The sequence below is a fragment of the Balaenoptera ricei genome, chromosome 5 (genome assembly GCF_028023285.1).
Source record: "Balaenoptera ricei isolate mBalRic1 chromosome 5, mBalRic1.hap2, whole genome shotgun sequence".
Lineage (NCBI taxonomy): Eukaryota > Metazoa > Chordata > Mammalia > Artiodactyla > Balaenopteridae > Balaenoptera > Balaenoptera ricei.
Genome location: NC_082643.1, coordinates 37,455,502 through 37,476,552, shown reverse-complemented (window position 1 = coordinate 37,476,552; position 21,051 = coordinate 37,455,502). Strand labels below are relative to the sequence as shown.

Genomic DNA, 21,051 nt, shown 5'->3' with positions numbered 1-21,051 from the left:
TCATCTACGAAAACTTTTCTTGACATTTAACATGAGATCTACTCTCTTAACACATTTTAAGTGCACAAAACTGTATGTTAACCATAGGCATGGCACTGTGCAGCAGAGCTCTAGAAACTGCTCATCTTGCATAACTGAGGCTTCATTTCCCACTAACCAGCAACTCCCTGTTTTCCTTGCCCTTACCCCTGGCAACCACCATTCTACTCTCTGCTTCTGAATTTGACTACTTTTGATACCTCACATAAGGGGAATCAAGTAATATTTCTTTTTTCTGTGACTGGCATATTTCACTAAACATATGTCCTCAAGGTTCACCCAGATCATATATGGCAGGATGTTCTTTGTTAAGGCTGAATAATCTGTCATTGTAGGTATACACCACATTTTCTTTATCCATTCATCCACCAATGGACATTTAGGTTGTTGGAATTTTTACTGGAATTATATTAATTCTAAGTATCAGTTTGGGGAAAATGTGTATCTTTACAGTATTATCTTCTAATCCAGGAATAATATGGAAAAATCACACCAATTATTTGTTAATAATTTAATAAAATTACTGTTTCTTTAATAATTGTAATAAAGTTTTTTCTATAGCATATTTCTTGCTAGATTTAGTCTAAATATTTTATACTTCTTCTTGCTGAGGTAAATGAAAATAATGCTTTTTCTATTTTTTTTAAAGATTTTTTTGATAGGGACCATTTTTAAAGTCTTTATTGAATTTGTTACTATATTGCTTCCGTTTCATGTTTTGGTTTTTTGGCCGCAAGGCATGTGGGATCTTAGCTCCCCGACCAGGGGTCGAAGCTGTGCCCCCTGCACTGGAAGGTGAAGTCTTAACCACTGGACTGCCAGGGAAGTCCCCAAAAATGCTTTTTCTGACAGTGTTGGTGTGTACACTTGAAATTAGCTTTTATATTTTGATTTTGTATCCAGCAAACTTGTAAACTCTTATAGATTCTGATACTTTTCTGAACATTCAACATATACAATCATCTGAGAATGACCATTTTTCTCTGTTTGTTGGAAGTTATATAGTTTTTTCTTTCTTTTAGTGGTTAGCCTAGCTATTTTGACATCTACAATTAAAGCCTAACATTAATCAATATTGTGCTCCTAAATAATATATGAGACTTAGAATTCTTTATCTTCTAATATCCCTTTTCCAATTTATAAGATTTTTTGACCACAATTTTAGTTCTTTCAAATTAGGCATTATTAATATTTTAAATTTACCTGCTTCTTTGCTACTCTCTTTGCTAACTGTTCTTTCTTCCATCTCAAACTTTCCTCTGGAATAATTTTACTTCTACCTAAAATACATCCTTTTGTGAGAGTCTGTTGCAGTAAACTCTCTCAGATTTTAGTTGTCTAAAAAAGTCTTGAATACTTGTTTTTAAGAGATATTTTTGCTGGGTTTAGAATTCCAGGTTCACAGTTATTTTCTCTTATCATATTTAAGATATTACCCTACTGTCTTCTGGTTTCCACTTGTTGCATTAAGAAGTCAGCTGTTGATCTAAATATCACTTATTTGTACCTTTCTTTGGAACTCCAGTTAGACAAATATTGGGGTCATATCGCTCTCTCCTACATCTTTTTCAAATTTTTCATCTCTATGTGCCTCTTCTCTTCAGCCTAAGGAACTATATTTTTCATTTCCAGAGGTAATCTTGGGTTCTTTTTCAACTCTTTTTGGTCTTTTAAGAAAATAACATTTTGTTCCTTGCTAATGCTTCCAACCTTCTTTTTTATATATTTAAATATTTAATAATTACATATTTTGTGTCCAATAATTTCTGCATCTTAAGTCTTTGAAGCTTTATTCTGCTATCTATGGATTTGCTGGCTGTCATTCATGGTGCCTTGCTTCTCTGTGATTTTTGTGCTTGTTAACTATAAGCTACTCCATTGTCCTGGAAACTTTTTCTCTGAGGATTCTTTGAAGCCTGGGTTGAATTTGTTCCCTCAAGGGAGGATGTGTTTTTGATTCTGCAAATCACCTAGACACTCATCAAGCAAAGCTGATGTAATGGCTTACATTAATTTTGGGGAATTTAAAAAACTATATACCTATGATAGTATAGCTACCATAAATTCAGGCTTAAGTTAATGAATTCTCAGCAGAGACTTTTTCTCTCTTTCAACTAACATCAAGGTCAAGAAAAGCAAGTTTCTGTGCATTCATTTTTTTAAAAAAATTATTTATTTATAGCTGTGTTGGGTCTTCATTTCTGTGCGAGGGCTTTCTCTAGTTGTGGCAAGCGGGGGCCACTCTTCATTGCGGTGCGCGGACTTCTCACTATCGCGGCCTCTCTTGTTGCGGAGCACAGGCTCCAAACGCGCAGGCTCAGTAATTGTGGCTCATGGGCCTAGTTGCTCCGTGGCATGCGGGATCTTCCCAGACCAGGGCTTGAACCCGTGTCCCCTGCATTGGCAGGCAGACTCTCAACCACTGCACCACCAGGGAAGCCCTGTGCATTCATTTTTATTTTTATTTTTATTTTTTAATATTGACCACTAATTTGGAGCATATGTAGCCTTTAGGTTTACAGCTTTATTTTGGTTTTCCTATTGGATCTTTCACCTTTTGTGGGTTCAGGCTTCTTCCCTTTTTTTCCACACCCTATGCAGTTGTCAGAAGTGAATCTCAAGGAAGAGGTTATGTTAAAAACCCGTAGAACAAAAACAAGCTTTTAGTGCTTGCTTGCCTCCCTGAATTACTGTTTTCATTTATTTTTTTTTTTCCTTTGAGGATTCCTTACTACTGTAGCAACTCAGTAATGCATTTCAACACACACACACCCACGCAGAATTTATCAAGCATTTTAGTAGTTTTTATGATGAGGATTGTTCCAGTCTGTAGTTTACCATACTTTTGTCAAGAAACATTTCTAAGAATCTTTAATTATAATATTAAATTCATCTTTCATGCCACATAATCATTAAATTTGTGTCTAAAGGCATCTAACACGGGTTTTATCAATGTATATTTTTTAAAACATATGCCAGTTAAAATAGAAAACTGGTATGTATGACAAATCAGTAAACTTGATCTCTAATGTTGTAGTCACATTTCTTCAGGGTAAAATGTGAGAAAACCATTTTATTAGTTATTGGTTTAGTAAGTTATGATTAGATGGCTCTCTGATGAGAACTGTGTTTTCTGTCCAGTTGTGCCCGAGTGTGCCCTGTTCCATAGTCACAAACCACAGGTTTACTTTTGCATCTAAACTTCTTGTCACTATAACTTAAAAATATCTACTACTCACTGTTTAAACCAGAAGGAATTTTGGAGTTTTACTATTTGACTAACATTGTCTATGTAAATAACAGATGGTGGTTTTCATTCCATTATTTGGTAGATTAACATAAAACAAAATGATCAAACTTTCAGTGTTTCAAGGATGTAGCTTTAGAGCAGAGAGTTTAAAAGCTTTTGGATAACATAAATGTTTATCACGTTCTGCTTTGGGTGTATACATATGCATGTGCACAGTTTGTAATTGAAGTAACTCGCTTATGCTATCAAACGTTGAGTATTTGAAGAATCTAAATCTCATTTTGATGTGTACTTTAAAACTTGGACAAAAGCTATACAAGTCCATATATGAGAAGGAAAATATTACTACAGTTTTCTTCTCAAGTTATTATATAACCGGCATGCTAACATATAAGAATGAACAAAAAGTTGGTATTTGTGAGCCTCTTAGTCTAAGGAAAGCATGGACTTATGCCCATATATTAGACAGAGCCCAGTAGTACTTTCATCTCACTGGTGACAGTAAATCCTCGATGTCTCTGAGAAAAATATACATAGATCATCCAAGGCGAATTGTGGATCTAGTAGGTGTGCCAGCCTTGAATCATCTCACAGACTGGTTATTGTCTTTTCTATTTGCACAACTTTCACAACATGTGCCAATTATTATGTCAAAAATAAAAACCAAGCAAGGAAAGTATTAGAACTGCAGATCCATTCCAAGTGCAAAATTCCAATTATCAAAGCCTAAACACAAGCCTTTTATTTAAAAATCCACTTTGATCTGCACTGTAATTGGCACACTTTCTACTAAGTGACACTGGCAATTTAGTGTCACATTTCAATTTTATTTTTCTTTACTAATAGTAACAGAACATGGTAGTAAGCTGAATGCCCTGTTTTGTGGAGACAGAGCTCCAGATGAGAGCTTTGGGTCCACCTAGACTGGGGCTTCTCTGCTCAGCCCTTGTTCCACAGAGACTTCTAAAAACCATCTTCTTTCATTAGCAGCTCATCAACATGCATTTTAATGATTCTTCAGCTGCCAATCCTTAAATCTACTCTAAATTTGCTAAGAGGGGTTTTGGTAACATCAGACAGTGGTTTGTAAAAGTAATTTGGTTTTCTGAATTGACAGCTAAATCTGATGACAATAAATGAAAGTGAATTTATGAAGTTTTAAATCTGGCAGTATAGTGATTTCTTCATATAGTATATAAATATTTATTTTTTCTTAATAACAGAAGCAATAAAATCCCCCCAAAACACTCAATGCCAAAGTTAGACTTATTAGAACAAGATATGATTACTATTAGCATCCAGGTAGGTACATGATAGCCTGAAGTTTCCTTGGCCTATGTTGGTTCTCTAGGGGAACTGGTTCAGATAGAGCAATCAGAACTGTAGCTTCCAGGTCATATTTCCAGAAACTGTACAGCTTCTTCCACCAGAAGAGCAAATAGTCCATAGCTATTAAATGTTCTCCTTCTACATTCAGAGCTTATACAGGTATTAAATCAATATCTGATGATGGAGGGCGTGAGAGACACATGCACTGTGTCACTCTCCCAGCAACCCTATGGAGCCATTATTCATATCCCCGTTTTACAGAAGATGAGACTCTGCTCAACAGAAGCTGAGTCACTTACTACAGGTCACAAGCTTAGTAGTGGGGGAGCCAGGTGCTTTACCTAAATGAAGCAGCCAGGGCTAGGGTTTAGGTTTGGTTTCAGGTTTCTCAAACTCCAAATCAGTAGGCACTTCAGCAGACTCCACTCGATGGAATTTCTGACAGCAAGAGCTTAGTAAATCATGACAGTGGAATAATAATAACAATAAATTCAGTAAGAAATTTAGTTGTAAAAGGGAAGAAACAAAACAGAGTAGAAACTAGAGAAGGGAATTATATCAGGGGAGGAATTTTCTTAGTCTGGGGAAAAACCTGTGCAGGGCATAAACCTCAAGGCTCAGTTTCCCTCACCTGGTTCTACTTGTTACCTGGGGGTGTAACAAATATTATTGGGTGCTTCCATGTGCCAGACCCTGAGCTAGGAATTTGGGAGATGGTGATGTAAGAGGTAACCATCCTCACCTTGTGAATCTTCTAAACCAAGAGGAATAACTCAGCAGAAATAGGTGAGCAAAGGCCCTGCAGGCACTTTCGGAGAGTCTGTTGGGGGCAGACGTGGTGATGGTACAGGGCTGGGTGGTCTGGAAAGAACCCTGAGGATGCACAGAAGTGGGGACAATTCCAGATGGATGGAAAAGTCTGCAGGACAACCCTGAGATGAACGTTTGAGGAACAGAACATGTATGAGTCTTACAGCCAGAGCAGACAGAGCAAAGGGGAGAAAGAGAAGAATGAGATTTCTCAGGTGGGAGAGGCTGGAGCAGGTGGTCCTGGGGAGGCTAAAAATGCTGAACTTCATCATAATTGCTGTGGAAGCCAATCAAGAGTTTTATGCAGGACAGTCACAGTGTTGTTTTTTATTATTTAATTCAGAATGGGAACTGGTTGAGTGGGGAGGCCAATTAAGTAGACTAACACAGGGGACAAGGTGGGAAATGCTGGTGGCTTGGAGGAGGGCAGCAGCAGGGAGATGGAGAGGGTGGATTCAGGAGATGTTTGAAAGGCAGACTTTGCAGACATGCGCTAAATACGGAGACGGAAGGATGACTTAAGAGAGAGTGCCCAGATTTCAGATATTCATGGCTTCTTTCCCTCCTACACGTTTGAACCATGTAAATGTCTTCCTGTTCTCATCTTTTTTCACAATGACGCCGGGCACTAGGAAAGGGGGCCCAGCCAGTGGGAGGAGTTGAGGGACAGGTAAGCATGTGAGTGTATGGGTCAAAGGTGATTTGAGACTTTTTAAATAAAATAATTTTCCTTTTTTTTTTTCTCTCTCTCTGGAAATAAAAATAGGAGAACTCACTGTGCAAGAACCCAAGTTTCTGGATTTTGAAGTCAGAAATGAAGTTCAGCTCATCGTTTTAGCTGAAAGTAGGGGGCATAGAGCCTACAGCAAAGTAGCAGTCTTCATCAAAGATGTGAATGATCATCCACCGTGCTTTGGGCAAAGCATTTACCAAGTATCAGTGTCTGAGGGCCAGTTCTACAATGATCACATCATACAGGTAACAGAAATGTGTTGTGTGTGGGGGAGTGTGAATTAAATTTTAAATCTTTCCTTGGCATATACAATATTTGATGCACTGTATGGAACTTTAGGTTGAAGGAAGTCTGGAGTTTCTGAGCTCACTCTCCTTCGCCCATCCATTTCATGCTCGGTTAGACCCACCTGCTTTCTCTAGGGCCCCCGTAGAACACTAGCAGGGAATCTAGAGGGGCACATAAAGCAGCTCACCTTACACACGTGTACAATTCAGTGGGGAAGTCAGAAGACTAAGTATACAATTTAAATGCAAATCACTAATGTTATAATAGAAGTGTATGTTGAATGTCATGAGAGAAAAGAGGAGGCACAGACTGTTCCTGGAGGAGAGCGTCAGTCTTCATGAAGAACAAGGTTTGCACTCAGTCTTAAAGGGCGAGCAGGCATTTGCCAGGTGGAGCTGCAGCCAGATGAGCATGGCAGCAGCACAGACACATGGAAGGGCCCCCTGGTTTGGGTTTGCAGGTGTCTCATGTGAAAGTCATAGATCTGCTGTTTCAAGACCAGCCCTATCTCAGGAGAAAACCCCATGCTCTGAAAAAAGAGGGTCTGTTCACATGGTAGTCTTCTTGTTCAGGCTCCAAACCCACCCATCCTTGATAGACTCTACCTGCTTCGGGGACTGGTGCCCATTTTCACCTTTCCCTTCATGGTTGAACCGATTCTTTGAATTCAAGAACCTGGACATTACAACACCTACAGGCTCTTGGGAATCTGCATAGGAAATGGGTATTAACTCCCATCCTGACAGTCAGCAGCCTAGTGGGACATTCCCTTTGGCTTCTGTAACCCCACTGCCATGACCCAGCACCGCATGACTTTCTCTCTGGGGTAGATGGGGGCAGGGATCCAGGTGATCCCCTAGGTTACTGTGCAGCTACCTTCACCTGAACATATAAAGACACTTTCCTTTGATTCCTGCCCAGTTCAGATGCACACGTTCACCTCTGATGGTGCAAACAAGACCAGTAGAGGCTCAGCTGTCTTGGAGTTTTAGCTCTGTTCTCCCCACATGGTCCAGGATCCCCGGGATTTCCTACATTATTTCTGCCCATTTATTTTGTATGATTGGAGCCTAATTGTTCCAGGTTCCAGCCTGTTCCAGAAGTTCTGCACCTTTACTCTAGCCATGACAGAGATGCTTAAGAGGAAGGTGAGGAGGTGAAGGCGTTCTCTTGTTCAGCCCCCGCATCCCCAATGACGCCTGTTCAGCGGGGATCATGGATGCCTCCAGCTCCACTACGGGGCCTGCTTGGTCACAGAGGACTCCTCCCTGGGGCGCTGGTGCATCACGCTTTGTCGCACATGCTAACCTGGACAGAGCTAGACCACTCATGTGGAATATGTGAAAGTGAGGGCCCCATTAAAGCCCATGTACACCCGACAGGGAGACAGCCCGACCTGCCAGTGGTTCAGGTGATAAAACCTTCGAGAAGGCCCAGTCAGAGACGGATACAAGGAACTTTGTTCTTCGTATTTTTAGATCATTTAGTTTCCAGGAAACTAGAACTGCCATTTGCCTGTATCCTGTTCAGATAGACAGGAACGTAGAAGACTCTGGAGTTCTTGCTTTTTGCTACCACACTGCCTACGTGCCCTCCTTTTGGTTGCAGGCCCACAAACTCCCTTTAGGAACTGACCCTACTCTGCCAGATGCAGTCTTGGTGGGATTGTCGGTCAAAGTGGTGACCTCCCCCCCACCCCACCCTGCCACAAGCTGCTGTCAACTGCCTCGGTCCCATAGAGACTTATTCTCCCTGGAATTTGAATCTTGGTTGGTAGGACACCAGACAGAGACATATTAGAGCTGATTCATCTTGATGGCAATAGATCAAAGAAGCTGTACCCTAGAGCTGTTCAGGTTCTTGTGCTTCACCTGGGCACTGTCTTTCTGCTATGTTTCTTTCCTGGTGAAGTTGGCCATAGTGGATTTGTGTTGCTGGCATCCAAAGACCCTAACTGATATGCCTCCTGGGAGGCCTACTCTCTGTAACTCTTTTAAATGTACGGCCTAGGGGATATGATGGACTTTATTCTGCTGGTATGCAGATAAGTTTCTCTTCCTTGTGATCTCAAAGGGAACTGCCTATTGCTGCCTTTCTGTACCAAATAGCTGGTGTGTGCCCTCCTGATGAGGTCCTGATGAGGTTCTGGATCCCCTGAGAACTCTGGCAGCAGTGTGAAGGATAGATTGAAAAGGAAGGGAGTTAGAAGCAAAAACCCACTAGGACATCAATACAGTCACCCAGGAAAGTGATGACAGGGGATGGGAGCTCAGGCCAAGGCTGAGGGGCCTAGAAGATAAAAATAAATAGAAAGAGGGACTTCTCTGATAGTCCAGTGGCTAAGACTTCATGCTCCCAATGCAGGGGGCCTGGGTTCCACCCCTGGTCAGGGAACTAGATCCCGCATGCCACAACTAAGAGTTTGCATGCCACAACTAAAGATCCCGCATGCCACAACTAAAAGATCCTGCATGCCACAACTAAGACCCGGCACAGCCAAATAAATAAATAAATAAATATTTTAAAAAAATAAATAGAAAGAAATTAATCTGTCAGCTTGTTCTTAAACAAGATCTTGAATCCACTAATAGAATTAGTTTGTGATTAAAATGTAAAGCAGACTAAATAATATATCTCAATGTAGAGTGATGCAGAACTTTTGTTTTATCTTCAACACTAGTACTTGGACAACTCATCAAATAAATCACCAGGATCTAACTTTGTTAGCACTAAATCTAGGTTTTGTTTCATTTAGCGCAAAACATGCAGTACTCCTACTGAAAATTACTTGGAAATCCTTTCAATGAATCTGCAGAATAGTCTTCTCACCCATTATCCACTTTAATATAAATGTAAGCTTCAGCCATGGCTAATATTCCTTTGGTCATTGTCTTTAAAGTGTGTTTGACAATGTGATTCTTTCATAATGCATTTCTCTGAAAAACAGGCTTAACCCATTCTGCAGATTCAATCCTTACCTAATGGAGGAGTTGCTTCCTCACAGGTTTTTGCCACAGACCAGGACAGTGGGACAAACGGCCTCATCGAGTATTCTATTCTCTCCAGCAACCAAGGACAAGTGTTCCAGATGGACACACTGAGTGGTGTGCTAACAGCAAGTGCAATTCTGGATTATGAGTACACCAGAGCCTACAGGTTTGTCCAAGACTCAGATCCGTTTGACCGGCTATTCTGCTTTGTTGCCCCACAGTGCTTACCCTGCAGGCCTCTTTGAGTAAAAGCACACTCATAAAGTTGGACGACTTCGGGAAGAAAACCTAAGAAACTGTGAACCTTGTTTGTCTCTGGGGAGGTGGTCACTTGGGAAGCCTGGGGTCAAAGGGAGGCTTGACTTCCTTATCATGCATTTCAGTCTGCCTTGTATTTGTATGTTCTTCTGAAAGGCCATGCACAGACAGTGTTTCCTTTAATCCTCACGGTCACCTCCAGAGAAGTTCAGTTAGGCCTCTTCTCACTCACTAATGAGACAAGGGACATGCAGTGTCTCACTCAGGGTTACAGAACCATTTAACCATTAATCATGGTCTCACTGCCAGGTGTTCTAATGCCAAGTCACACTATTTCCACCCTACAAGCTACAGAGCAGACCTTCTATTGAGGGAAAAAACAGGAATACAAGATACCCAAGTGTCAATATTCTCCTAGGCCAGACTACTTACATGTTATATGAAGAAAGTGCAGTGTATTCCTGTGGTTGAGTAGCAAGAGCCAATTAAAATGGGATCTGTTGCTGGGTGGACTGGCTTAATTTAACTCTGAAAAACTTCCCAACTCTAAACGTTTGATTAAGTTTTTAGTTCTTTTTGTTTAATATATTTCAAAATATTACTTCAAAGGTATTTTAAAAGTTTAGTTTAAGACCTTACCCTGTGTTAACTAGTATAATTTTTTCAGGATTATTTTAGTGTAATCAATTGTCATGATACTTACTATATAAATATATTAAAATCAATTGTATAAATATATCTATTCCTGCTACATTGTATCTATAGTAATTTTAAATGTAAAGCTTTTTATTTTCTCTCCATAGATGACTGCAGGTAAATCTCAGCCTAGTTGCCACCTGAGTGATTACAAATTCAGAGATTCTTGAAGGTCTGCTATGCTCCAGGAACTAAGCATTTCCTGATTGCAATGACTTTCTGTTACAATGTTCTTACTCAATGGAGCATAATTAACAATTAAATTTAACTCCTTTCAGCATTTTCCTATTTGAGTCACAGTTTCAACGTTCCCATTCCCAACATTTAAATTGGTCCCAATATTTAAAAGCGCCCCTCTCCAATTCCTCATGAATTTAAGCTGGGAGAAGCAGGAACTGAGAGAAGATGAAATCTGCACACACTGCCACAGAGAGACTCAGGGGCAACCACACTCATGCTTACACACACACACACACACACACACACACACACACACACAGTCTCCACTGTCACCGAGGCAAGGGAACATTTTGAACCCCCTGCGTCTCCAGGTTTTCCCCCTTCCCTGCCCCCTTGTGGCTTCTCTGCCTTTTTAGTGCTTTTCCTGACATTTAAGGCAGTGAGAAAAATAGGAGGATTTTCCCCAGCCTGTTAAACCTTTAGTGAATGTTTTGGAAAAGATGTCATTTACCTTTTAACTTTTGTTTTTAACTTTTGTATTTCACTATTTTGTCTGACAGAGGAAGATATTCCCAATTCTAGCTCTCTCTTTTACAGTGTAAAATGACGGGGAGGAAGATATTGTCAGTTGTGATTCTACTCAATATAAATGCATTAAATAATTTTTAGTTCTCATATTAAGCCACATACAGGAAAACTCAGTGGACAGACTATGACAAATTAGTTCTTTAGTTCTGTCTGACTGATATTTCTGAATTTTAAAAACTATTTACCAAGCATGAGACTGGGGATATAAAGACACATGAAACAGTTCTTGTTTTCAGGGGACTCGAAAATCAAGTGCCCTAATAACCCATGGCAGGAAGCATAGTAATAATCACAATAGGTGCCATTTATGGAGCACCTGCTTTACCGGTTGAATTCTCATAACAGACTTAAGATCTACAGAGTGAGGAAACTAAAATTCAGAGATGTAAAGTCTTTTGCCAGGAATAGGCAGCCAGTAAATGTAGAACTGAGATTCTTGCCTGTGTGAATGGTCATAGTAGGGCTTCTTACTGTATCATGTGAATGAATCTTTAGAGTATATACCTGTATGTTTACAAAAACAAAACAGAAAAAACACTTTAGAAACTTAAAATAGTAATATAAAATAAGTTCCAACTCACAATCGTGAAATAACACATGTCTAGTTGTGAGCATGCAGAGATGGGATTTGAATCACTGCTCTCCACTGCTTGAGTTATAACTGATGGGGTGAGATTTATCCCTGCTTAAGTTGGTAATCAATATTAATGTAAGTCTTATAAAACTTTAGGGCAAAGATTTAATTAGTCTTTTCAGGGACTTTAAATAAAAACGAGCAACAAAAAAGTCCTAGGCAAATTTAAATGTTTAAAAATTCACTTTCTGTAGCATAAATATTCAAGGTCAAAGAGCAGTTATTGCCAGGAGCAATGTTACACTCCATTGAATACTCATTATGACTGTGAGAGAAAAAATAAAAAGCAGTTATATATACAAGGTAGGAAATAGGCTGAAATGTTAATTATCTTTTCCAAAATACATGACTCATAAGCAGCAAGGCTGGGATTGGAACCCCAGTCTGTTGAGTCCCCATGGAAAAGGGAATAAAGGCTTTCCAGGCAAGAAGCATGAGGAAGGACATGGACATGTGAAAGTGTTTCATATATTTGGAAGTAACAAGTGGTACAGAGCACCTGAGAAGCACTTGAATGTGGGATTATAAAAAAGAGGCTGGGGGTGTGGAGGAATAGGAGGAAGATAGTCAAAACGTACGAACTTCCAATAAGATAAGTACTGGGGATACAATGTACAACATGATGACTACAGCTAACACTGCTGTAAGATATACAGGAAAGTTGTTAAGACAGTAGGTTCTAAGGGTTCTCATCACAAGAGGAAATACAGTTTTCATTTTTTTGCATCTATGTGAAATGATGGATGTTAACTAAACTTATTGTGTTAATGATTTCACAGTATATGTAAGTCGAATTACGCTGTACACCTTAAACGTATACAGTTCTATGTATCAATTATATCTGAATAAAACTGGGGGAAAAATCTCACTCAGTGATCTGAAAAACAAAACAAAGCAACAAAAAAAAAGAATCTGGTAGGTCACAGGCACATTTTAGAGAACTTTATATGCCATATACTGGAAATTGTACTCTATTCTGTAGTCTATATAAAAGTGTAAGCAGTTGAGTGCATGCTCAGATCTTTATTTTTAAGGACAGCTGGTAATGGATGTCTTGCAAGACAGAGAACCAGCATCAGACAGACCAGTTAAGCTAGACAACAGCTGACAAAGGTCTGTTATGTGGATGAAGCTGTGAGGATGGGAGGAAGGGACATACTTACTAGTTGATTCAGATACGGAATCCATAGGAACATGGTGATCAGTTGAATTACTCAACAAAGAAAGAGATAGAAAATCCTTCTGAAGTTTCCACATAGGAAAGGCAGGAAGAAGAATAGATTGGGATTGGGATTTTTTTTCTGGGCATTTTGAGTTTGAAGGGGCAGTGCAAGAGCAAAAGTAAAGATACTCCTTTGGCAATTAAAAATAATGATCTGGAGCTCAGGAAAGAGATCTTCATTCAGGATTTAGACTTGGACTTCATCCAGGGAAAGTGTGTAAAATGGAATTACCTAGGACATTATGTGAAATGAGAATTTGGGGGATTATCACCACTTGGGGGCCAGACAGAGCAAAAGCAGCCAGCAAGATAGATTCAGGGACTACAAACATCAGAACAGAACCTGGAAAAGGTGGTTTCATGGAAACCAAGAGGAAAGGTTGACTGCATGAAAGAATAAGCTTTCAGAATGTGTTTGGATTGGAATCTGCAAAAGTACTCCTTAATTTAAAGAGTTTGCAAGGAATATACTTGTCCCAAATTGTTTCCTAACAAGATAAAGTATACACTGTCTCATTTGTAGGTTAATTAATACAAAACGGTGAAGTTAATTTAAAACTCAAGTTAACAGATTGATTTTCTTTTTTTTTTTTTAAATAAGAGAGAGGGACATTTTATGATAAAAGAACTAATACATGCAGTGTACATAGCCGTAAACCTTTACATACCAATCAACAGTACAGCCAAATACATAGAAGAATATCATTTTTTAAAGCAAGAGAAAGAGGGGCATTTTATGATAAAAAAAACCAATACAGGCAGTGTACAGTAGCCATAAACTTTTACACACCAATCAACAGTAGAGCCAAATACATAGAAAAATATCATTTTTTTTTTTTTTTGGTGTGATGATATTTTCTTTTTAACATCTTTATTGGAGTATAATTGCTTTACATTGTTGTGTTAGTTTCTGTTGTATAACAAAGTGAATCAGCTATACCTATACATATATCTCCTCCCTCTTTTATTTTTAATTTTTTAATTTTTTTAACGTCTTTATTGGAGTATAATTGCTTTACAATGGTGTGTTAGTTTCTGCTTTATAACAGAGTGAATCAGCTATACATATACATATATCCCCATATCATCCCTCTTACAACTCCCTCCCACCCTCCCTATCCCACCCCTCTGGTCACAAAGCACTGAGCTGATCTGGTGCTATGCGGCTGTTTCCCACTAGCTATTTTACATTTGGGATTGTATATATGTCAATATCACTCTCTCACTCTGTCCCAGCTTGCCCTTCCCCCTCCCCGTGTCCTCAAGTCCATTCTCTACGTCTGCATCTTTATCCTTGTCCTGTCCCTACGTTCTTCAGAACCTTTTTTTTTTTTTTAGATTCCATATATATGTGTTAGCATATGGTATTTGTTTTTCTCTTTCTGACTTACTTCATTATGTATGGCAGACTCTAGGTCCATCCACCTCACTACAAATAACTCAATTTCGTTTCTTTTTATGGCTGAGTAATATTCCATTGTATATATGTGCCACATCTTCTTTATCCACTCATCTGTCGATGGACACTTAGGTTGCTTCCATGTCCTGGCAATTGTAAATCATGCTTCAATGAACATTGTGATATATGACTCTTTTTGAATTACGGTTTCCTCAGGGTATATGCCCAGTAGTGGGATTGCTGGGTCGTATGGTAGTTCTATTTTAAGTTTCTTAAGGAACTGCCATACTGTTCTCCATAGTGGCTGCATCAATTTACATTCCCACCAACAGCACAAAAGGGTTCCCTTTTCTCCAGACCCTCTCCAGCATTTATTGCTTGTAGATTTTTTGATGATGGCCATTCTGACTGGTGTGAGGTGATACCTCACTGAAGTTTTGATTTGCATTTCTCTAATGATTAGTGATGTTGAGCATCCTTTCATGTGTTTGTTGGCAATCGGTATATCTTCTTTGGAGAAATGTCTGTTTAGGTCTTCTACCCATTTTTGGATTGGGTTGTTTGTTTTTTGATATTGAGCTGCAAGAGCTGCTTGTATATTTTGGAGATTAATCCTTTGTCAGTTGCTTCATTTGCAAATATTTTCTCCCATTCTGAGGGTTGTCTTTTCGTCTTGTTTATGGTTTCCTTTTCTGTGCAAAAGCTTTTAAGTTTCAATAGGTCCCATTTGTTTATTTTTGTTTTTATTTCCATTTCTCTAGGAGGTGGGTCAGAGAGGGTCTTGCTGTGATTTATGTCATACAGTGTTCTGCCTCTGTTTTCATCTAAGAGTTTTATAGTGTCTGGCCTCACATTTAGGTCTTTAATCCATTTTGAGTTTATTTTTGTGTATAGTGTTAGGGAGTGTTCTAATTTCATACTTTTACATGTACCTGTCCAGTTTTTCCAGCACCACTTATTGAAGAGGCTGTGTTTTCTCATTGTATATTCTTGCCTCCTTTATCAAAAATAAGGTGACCATACGTGCATGGGTTTATCTCTGGGCTTTCTATCCTGTTCCATTGATCTATATTTCTGTTTTTGTGCCAGTACCATACTGTCTTGATTTCTGTAGCTTTGTAGTATAGTCTGAAGTCAGGGAGCCTGATTCCTCCAGCTCTGCTATTCTTTCTCAAGATTGCTTTGGCTATGCGGGGTCTTTTGTGTTTCCATACAAATTGTGAACTTTTTAGTTCTAGTTCTGTGAAAAATGCCACTGGTAGTTTGATAGGGATTGCATTGAATCTGTAGATTGCTTTGGGTAGTTCAGTCATTTTCACAATGCTGATTCTTCCAATCCAAGAACATGGTATATCTCTCTATCTGTTTGTATCATCTTTAATTTCTTACATCTGTGTCTTATAGTTTTCTGCATACAGGTCTTTTGTCTCCTTAGGTAGGTTTATTCCTAGGTATTTTATTCTCTTTGTTGCAATGGTAAATGAGAGTGCTTCCTTAATTTCTCTTTCAGATTTTTCATCAGTAATGTATAGGAATGCAAGAGATTTCTGTGCATTAATTTTGTATCCTGCAACTTTACTAAATTCATTGATTAGCTCTAGTAGTTTTCTGGTAGCATCTTTAGGATTCTGTATGTATAGTATCATGTATGTGCAAACAGTGACAGGTTTACTTCTTTTCTGATTTGGATTCCATTTATTTCTTTTTCTTCTTTGATTGCTGTGGCTAAAACTTCCACACTTATTTTGAATAATAGTGTTGAGAGTGGGCAATCTTGTCTTCATTCTGATCTTAGAGGAAATCATTTCAGTTTTATACCATTGAGAACAATGTTGGCTGTGGGTGTCATACATGGCCTTTATTATATTGAATTAGGTTCCCTCTGTGCCTGCTTTCTGGAGAGTGTCTATATGATAGATGGGTGTTGGATTTTGTCCAAAGCTTTTTCTGTATCTATTGAGATTATCATATAGGTTGTTTTTAAAATATCTTTATTGGAGTACAATTGCTTTACATTGTTGTGTTAGTTTCTGCTGTATAACAAAGTGAATCAGCTATACATATACATATATCCCCATATCTCCTCCCTCTTGCATCTCCCTCCCATCCTCCCTATCCCACCCCTCTAGGTGGTCACAAAGCACTGAGCTGATCTCCCTGTGCTATGCAGCTGCTTCCCACTAGCTATCTATTTTACATTTGGTAGTGTATATATTCCATGCCACTCTCCCACTTCGTCCCAGCTTCCCCTTCCCCCTCCCTGTGTCCTCAAGTCGATTCTCTACGTCTGTGTCATTATGCCTGTCCTGCCCCAAGGTTCTTCAGAACCATTTTTTTCTTGATTCCGTATATATATCATATGGGTTTTATCTTTCAATTTGTTAATACGGTGTATTACATTGATTGATTTGTGTGTATTGAAGAATCCTTGCATTCCTGGGATAAACCCCACTTGATCATGGTGTATGATCCTTTTAATGTGCTGTTGTGTTCTGTTTGCCAGTATTTTGTTGAGGATTTTTGCATCTATGTTCATCAGTGGTATTGGCCTGTAGTTTTCTTTCTTTGTGACATCTTTGTCTGGTTTTGGTATCAGGGTGATGGTGGCCTTGTAGAATGAATTTGGGAGTGTTCCTCCCTCTACTATATTTTAGAAGAGTTTGAGAAGGATAGGTGTTAGCTCTTCTCTAAATGTTTGATAGAATTCGCCTGTAGAGCCATCTGATCCTGGACTTTTGTTTGCTGGAAGAATTTTAATCACAGTTTCAATTTCAGTGCTTGTAATTGGTCTGTTTATATTTTCTATTTCTTCCTGGTTCAGTCTCAGAAGGTTGTGCATTTCTAAGAATCTGTCCATTTCTTCCAGGTTGTCCATTTTATTGGCATAGAGCTCCTTGTAGTAATCTCTCATGATCCTTTGTATTTCTGCAGGGTCAGTAGTTACTTCTCCTTTTTCATTTCTAATTCTATTGATTTGAGTCTTCTCCCTTTTTTTCTTGGTGAGTCTGGTTAATGGTTTATCGTTTTGTTTAACAGCTTTTCTCAAAGAACCAGCTTTTAGTTTTATTGATCTTTGCTATTTTTTCCTTCATTTCTTTTTCATTTATTTCTGATCTGATCTTTATGATTTCTTTCCTTCTGCTAACTTTGGGGTTCTTTTGTTCTTCTTTCTCTAATTGCTTTAGGTGTAAGGTTAGGTTGCTTATTTGAGATTTTTCATGTTTCTTGAGGTAGGATTACATTGCTATAAACTTCCCTGTTAGATTGCTTTTGCTGCATCCCATAGGTTTTGGGTCATCGTGTTTTCATTGTCATTTGCTTCTAGGTGTTTCTTGATTCCCTCTTTGATTTCTTCAGTGATCTCTTGGTTATTTAATAGTGTATCGTTTAGCCTCCATGCATTTGTATTTTTTACAGTTTTTTTCCTGTTACTGATATCTGATCTCATAGCGTTGTGGTCAGAAAAGATACTTGATAAAATTTCAATTTTCTTAAATTTACCCAGGCTTGATTTGTGACCCAATATATGATCTATCCTGGAGTATGTTCCATGAGCACTTGAGGAGAAAATGTATTCTGTTGTTTGTGGATGGAACGTCCTATAAATATCAATTAAGTCCATCTTGTTTAATGTGTCATTTAAAGCTTGTGTTTCCTTATTTATTTTCATTTTTGATGATCTGTCCATTGGTGAAAGTGGGGTCTTAAAGTCCCCTACTATTACTGTGTTGCTGTCGATTTCCCCTTTTATGGCTGTTAGCATTTGCCTTATGTACTGAGGTGTTCTTATGTTGGGTGCATAAATATTTACAATTGTTTTGTCTTTTTCTTGGATTGATCCCTTGATCATTATGTAGTGCCTTTCTTTGCCTCTTGTAATAGGTTTATTTTAAAGTTTATTTTGTCTGATATGAGAATTGCTACTCCAGCTTTCTTTTGATTTCCATTTACATGGAATATCTTTTTCCATCCCCTCATTTTCAGTCTGTATGTGTCCCTAGGTTAGAAGTGGGTCTCTTTTAACAGCACATATAAGGGTCTTGTTTTGTATCCATTCTGCCAGTCTATGTCTTCTGGTTGGACTATTTAATCCATTTACATTTAAGGTAATTATCGATATGTATGTTCCTATTACCATTTTCTTAATTGTTTTGGGTTTGTTATTGTAGGTCTTTTCCTTCTGTTGTGTTTCCTGCCTGGAGAAGTTCCTTTAGCATTTGTTTTAAAATGGTTTGGTGGTGCTGATTTCTCTTAGCTTTTGCTTGTCTGAAAAGCTTTTAATTTCTCTATCGAATCTGAATGAAGTCCTTTCTGGGTAGAGTAATCTTGATTTTAGATTTTTCCTGTTCATCACTTTAAATATGTCCTGCCACTCCCTTCTGGCTCCCTGAGTTTCTGTTGAAAGATCAGCTGTTAACCTTATGGGGATTCCCTTGTATGTTATTTGTTTCTTTTCCCGTGCTGATTTTAATATTTTTTCTTTGTATTTAATTTTTGATAGTTTGATTAATATGTGTCTTGAAAAAAAAAATATGTGTCTTGGCATGTTTCTCCTTGGATTTATACTCTATGGGACTCTCTGTGCTTCCTGGACTTGATTGACTATTTCCTTTCTCATATTAGGGATGTTTTCAACTATAATCTCTTCAAATATTTTCTCACTCCCATTCTTTTTCTCTTCTTCTTCTGGCTCCCCTATAATTCAAATGTTGGTGCGTTTAATGTTGTCCCAGAGGTCTCTGAGACTGTCCTCTATTCTTTTCATTCTTTTTTCTTTTTTAAGCTCTGTGGAAGTTATTTCCACTATTTTATCTTCCAGTTCACTTATCCGTTTTTCTGCCTCAGTTATTCTGCTATTGATTCCTTCTAGAGAATCTTTAATTTCATTTATTTTGTTATTCATCATTGTTTGCTCTTTAGTTCTACGTCCGTGTTAAACGTGTCTTGTATTTTCTCCATTCTATTTCCAAGATTTTGGATCATTTTTACTTTCATTTCTCTGAATTCTTTTTCAGGTAGGCTGCCTATTTCCTCTTCATTTGTTTGGTGTGGTGGGTTTTTACTTTGCTCCTACATCTGCTGTGTATTTCTCTGTCTTCTCATTTTGCTTAACTTACTGTGTTTGGGGTCTCCTTTCTGCAAGCTGCAAGTTCATAGTTCCTGTTGTATTTGGTGTCTGCCCCCAGTGGGTAAGGTTGGTTCAGCGGGTTGTGTAGGCTTCCTGGTGGAGGCGACTGGTACCCATGTTCTGGTGGATGAGTCTGGATCTTGTCTTTCTGGTGGGCAGGACCATGGCCGGTGGTGTGTTTTGGGGTGTCTGTGACCTTATTATGATTTTAGGCAGCCTCTCTGTTAATGGGTGCGGTTGTGTCCCTGTCTTACTAGTTGTTTGGCATGGTGTGTCCAGCACTGGAGCTTGCTGATCCTTGAGTGAAGCTGGGTCTTAGCGTTGAGACAGAGGTCTCTAGGAGACCTCTCACCAATTGATATTACATGGGGCTGGGAGGTCTTTGATGGTCCAATGTCCTGAACTCAGCTCTCCCACCTCCGAGGCTCAGGCCTGACACCTGGCCAGAGCATGAAGACCCTGCCAGTCACACAGTTCGAAGAAAAGGGAGGAAAAAAAGTAATAAAATAAAATGAAATAAAGTTATTAAAACAAAAAATAAATGTTATTAAAATAAAAAAGTAATAAAAAAAGAAGAGAGCACCCAACAAATAAACAAATCCACCAATGATAACAAGCGTTAAAAATTATACTAAGATAAGCATAAAAATCAGAAACTAGTCAGTTGCATACAGCAAACCCCAACTCTACAATTCCTCCCAAAGTCCACCACCTCAATTTTGGGACGATTCGTTGTGTATTCAGGTATTCCACAGATGCAGGGTACATCAAGTTGATTGTGGAGATTTAATCTGCTGCTCCTGAGGCTGCATGAAGAAATTTCCCTTTCTCTTCTTTGTTCGCACAGCTACTGGGATTCAGCTTTGGATTTGGCCCTGCCTCTGCATGTAGGTTGCCCTCTGGCACCTGTTCTTAGCCCAGACAGGAGGGGGTTAAAGGAGAGGCTGATTAGGGGGCCCTGGCTACTCAGGCTGGTGGGAGGAAGGGGTATGGAATGCGGGGTGAGCCTGGGGCGGCAGAGGCCAGCATGATTTTGCAACAGCCTGAGGCATGCTGTGTGTTCTCCCAGGGAAGTTGTCCCTAGATTATGGGACCCTGGCACTGGTGGGCTGCACAGGCTACCAGGAGGGGAGGTGTGGATAGTGACCTGTGCTTGCACACAGGATTTTTGGTTGGCTGCAGCAGCAGCAGCCTTAGCGTTTCATGCCCTTTTCTGGTGTCCGTGCTGATAGCGGTGGCTTATGCCTGCCTCTGGAGCTCATTTAGGCAGTGGTCTGCCTTCTGTGGGCAGACAGGGAAGGAATCCCCTCTCTTGGCACACCCTGAAACAATGGTCTCTTGACTCTTAGGCACTTCCAAACTTTTTACCGGACTCCCTCCTTGTTAGCTGTGGCACACTAACCCCCTTGCTGTGTTCACTCAGCCAACCCTAGTCCTCTCCATGGGATCTGAACTCCGAAGCCGGAGCCTCAGTTCCCAGCCCCCACCCGCCCCAGTGGGTGAGCAG

The 21,051-nt window shown here is 39.3% G+C and overlaps 1 protein-coding gene across 1 annotated transcript in view; it reads left to right on the top strand.

The window, feature by feature from the left end:
* Positions 1-21,051, top strand: part of DCHS2 (dachsous cadherin-related 2) — a 335,957-nt gene that overhangs the window by 300,912 nt on the left and 13,994 nt on the right. The window contains exons 16-17 of the mRNA XM_059923955.1: positions 6,195-6,406; positions 9,454-9,605. Coding sequence (XP_059779938.1) covers positions 6,195-6,406; positions 9,454-9,605 — 364 coding nt within the window. The remainder of the gene's footprint in view (positions 1-6,194; positions 6,407-9,453; positions 9,606-21,051) is intronic.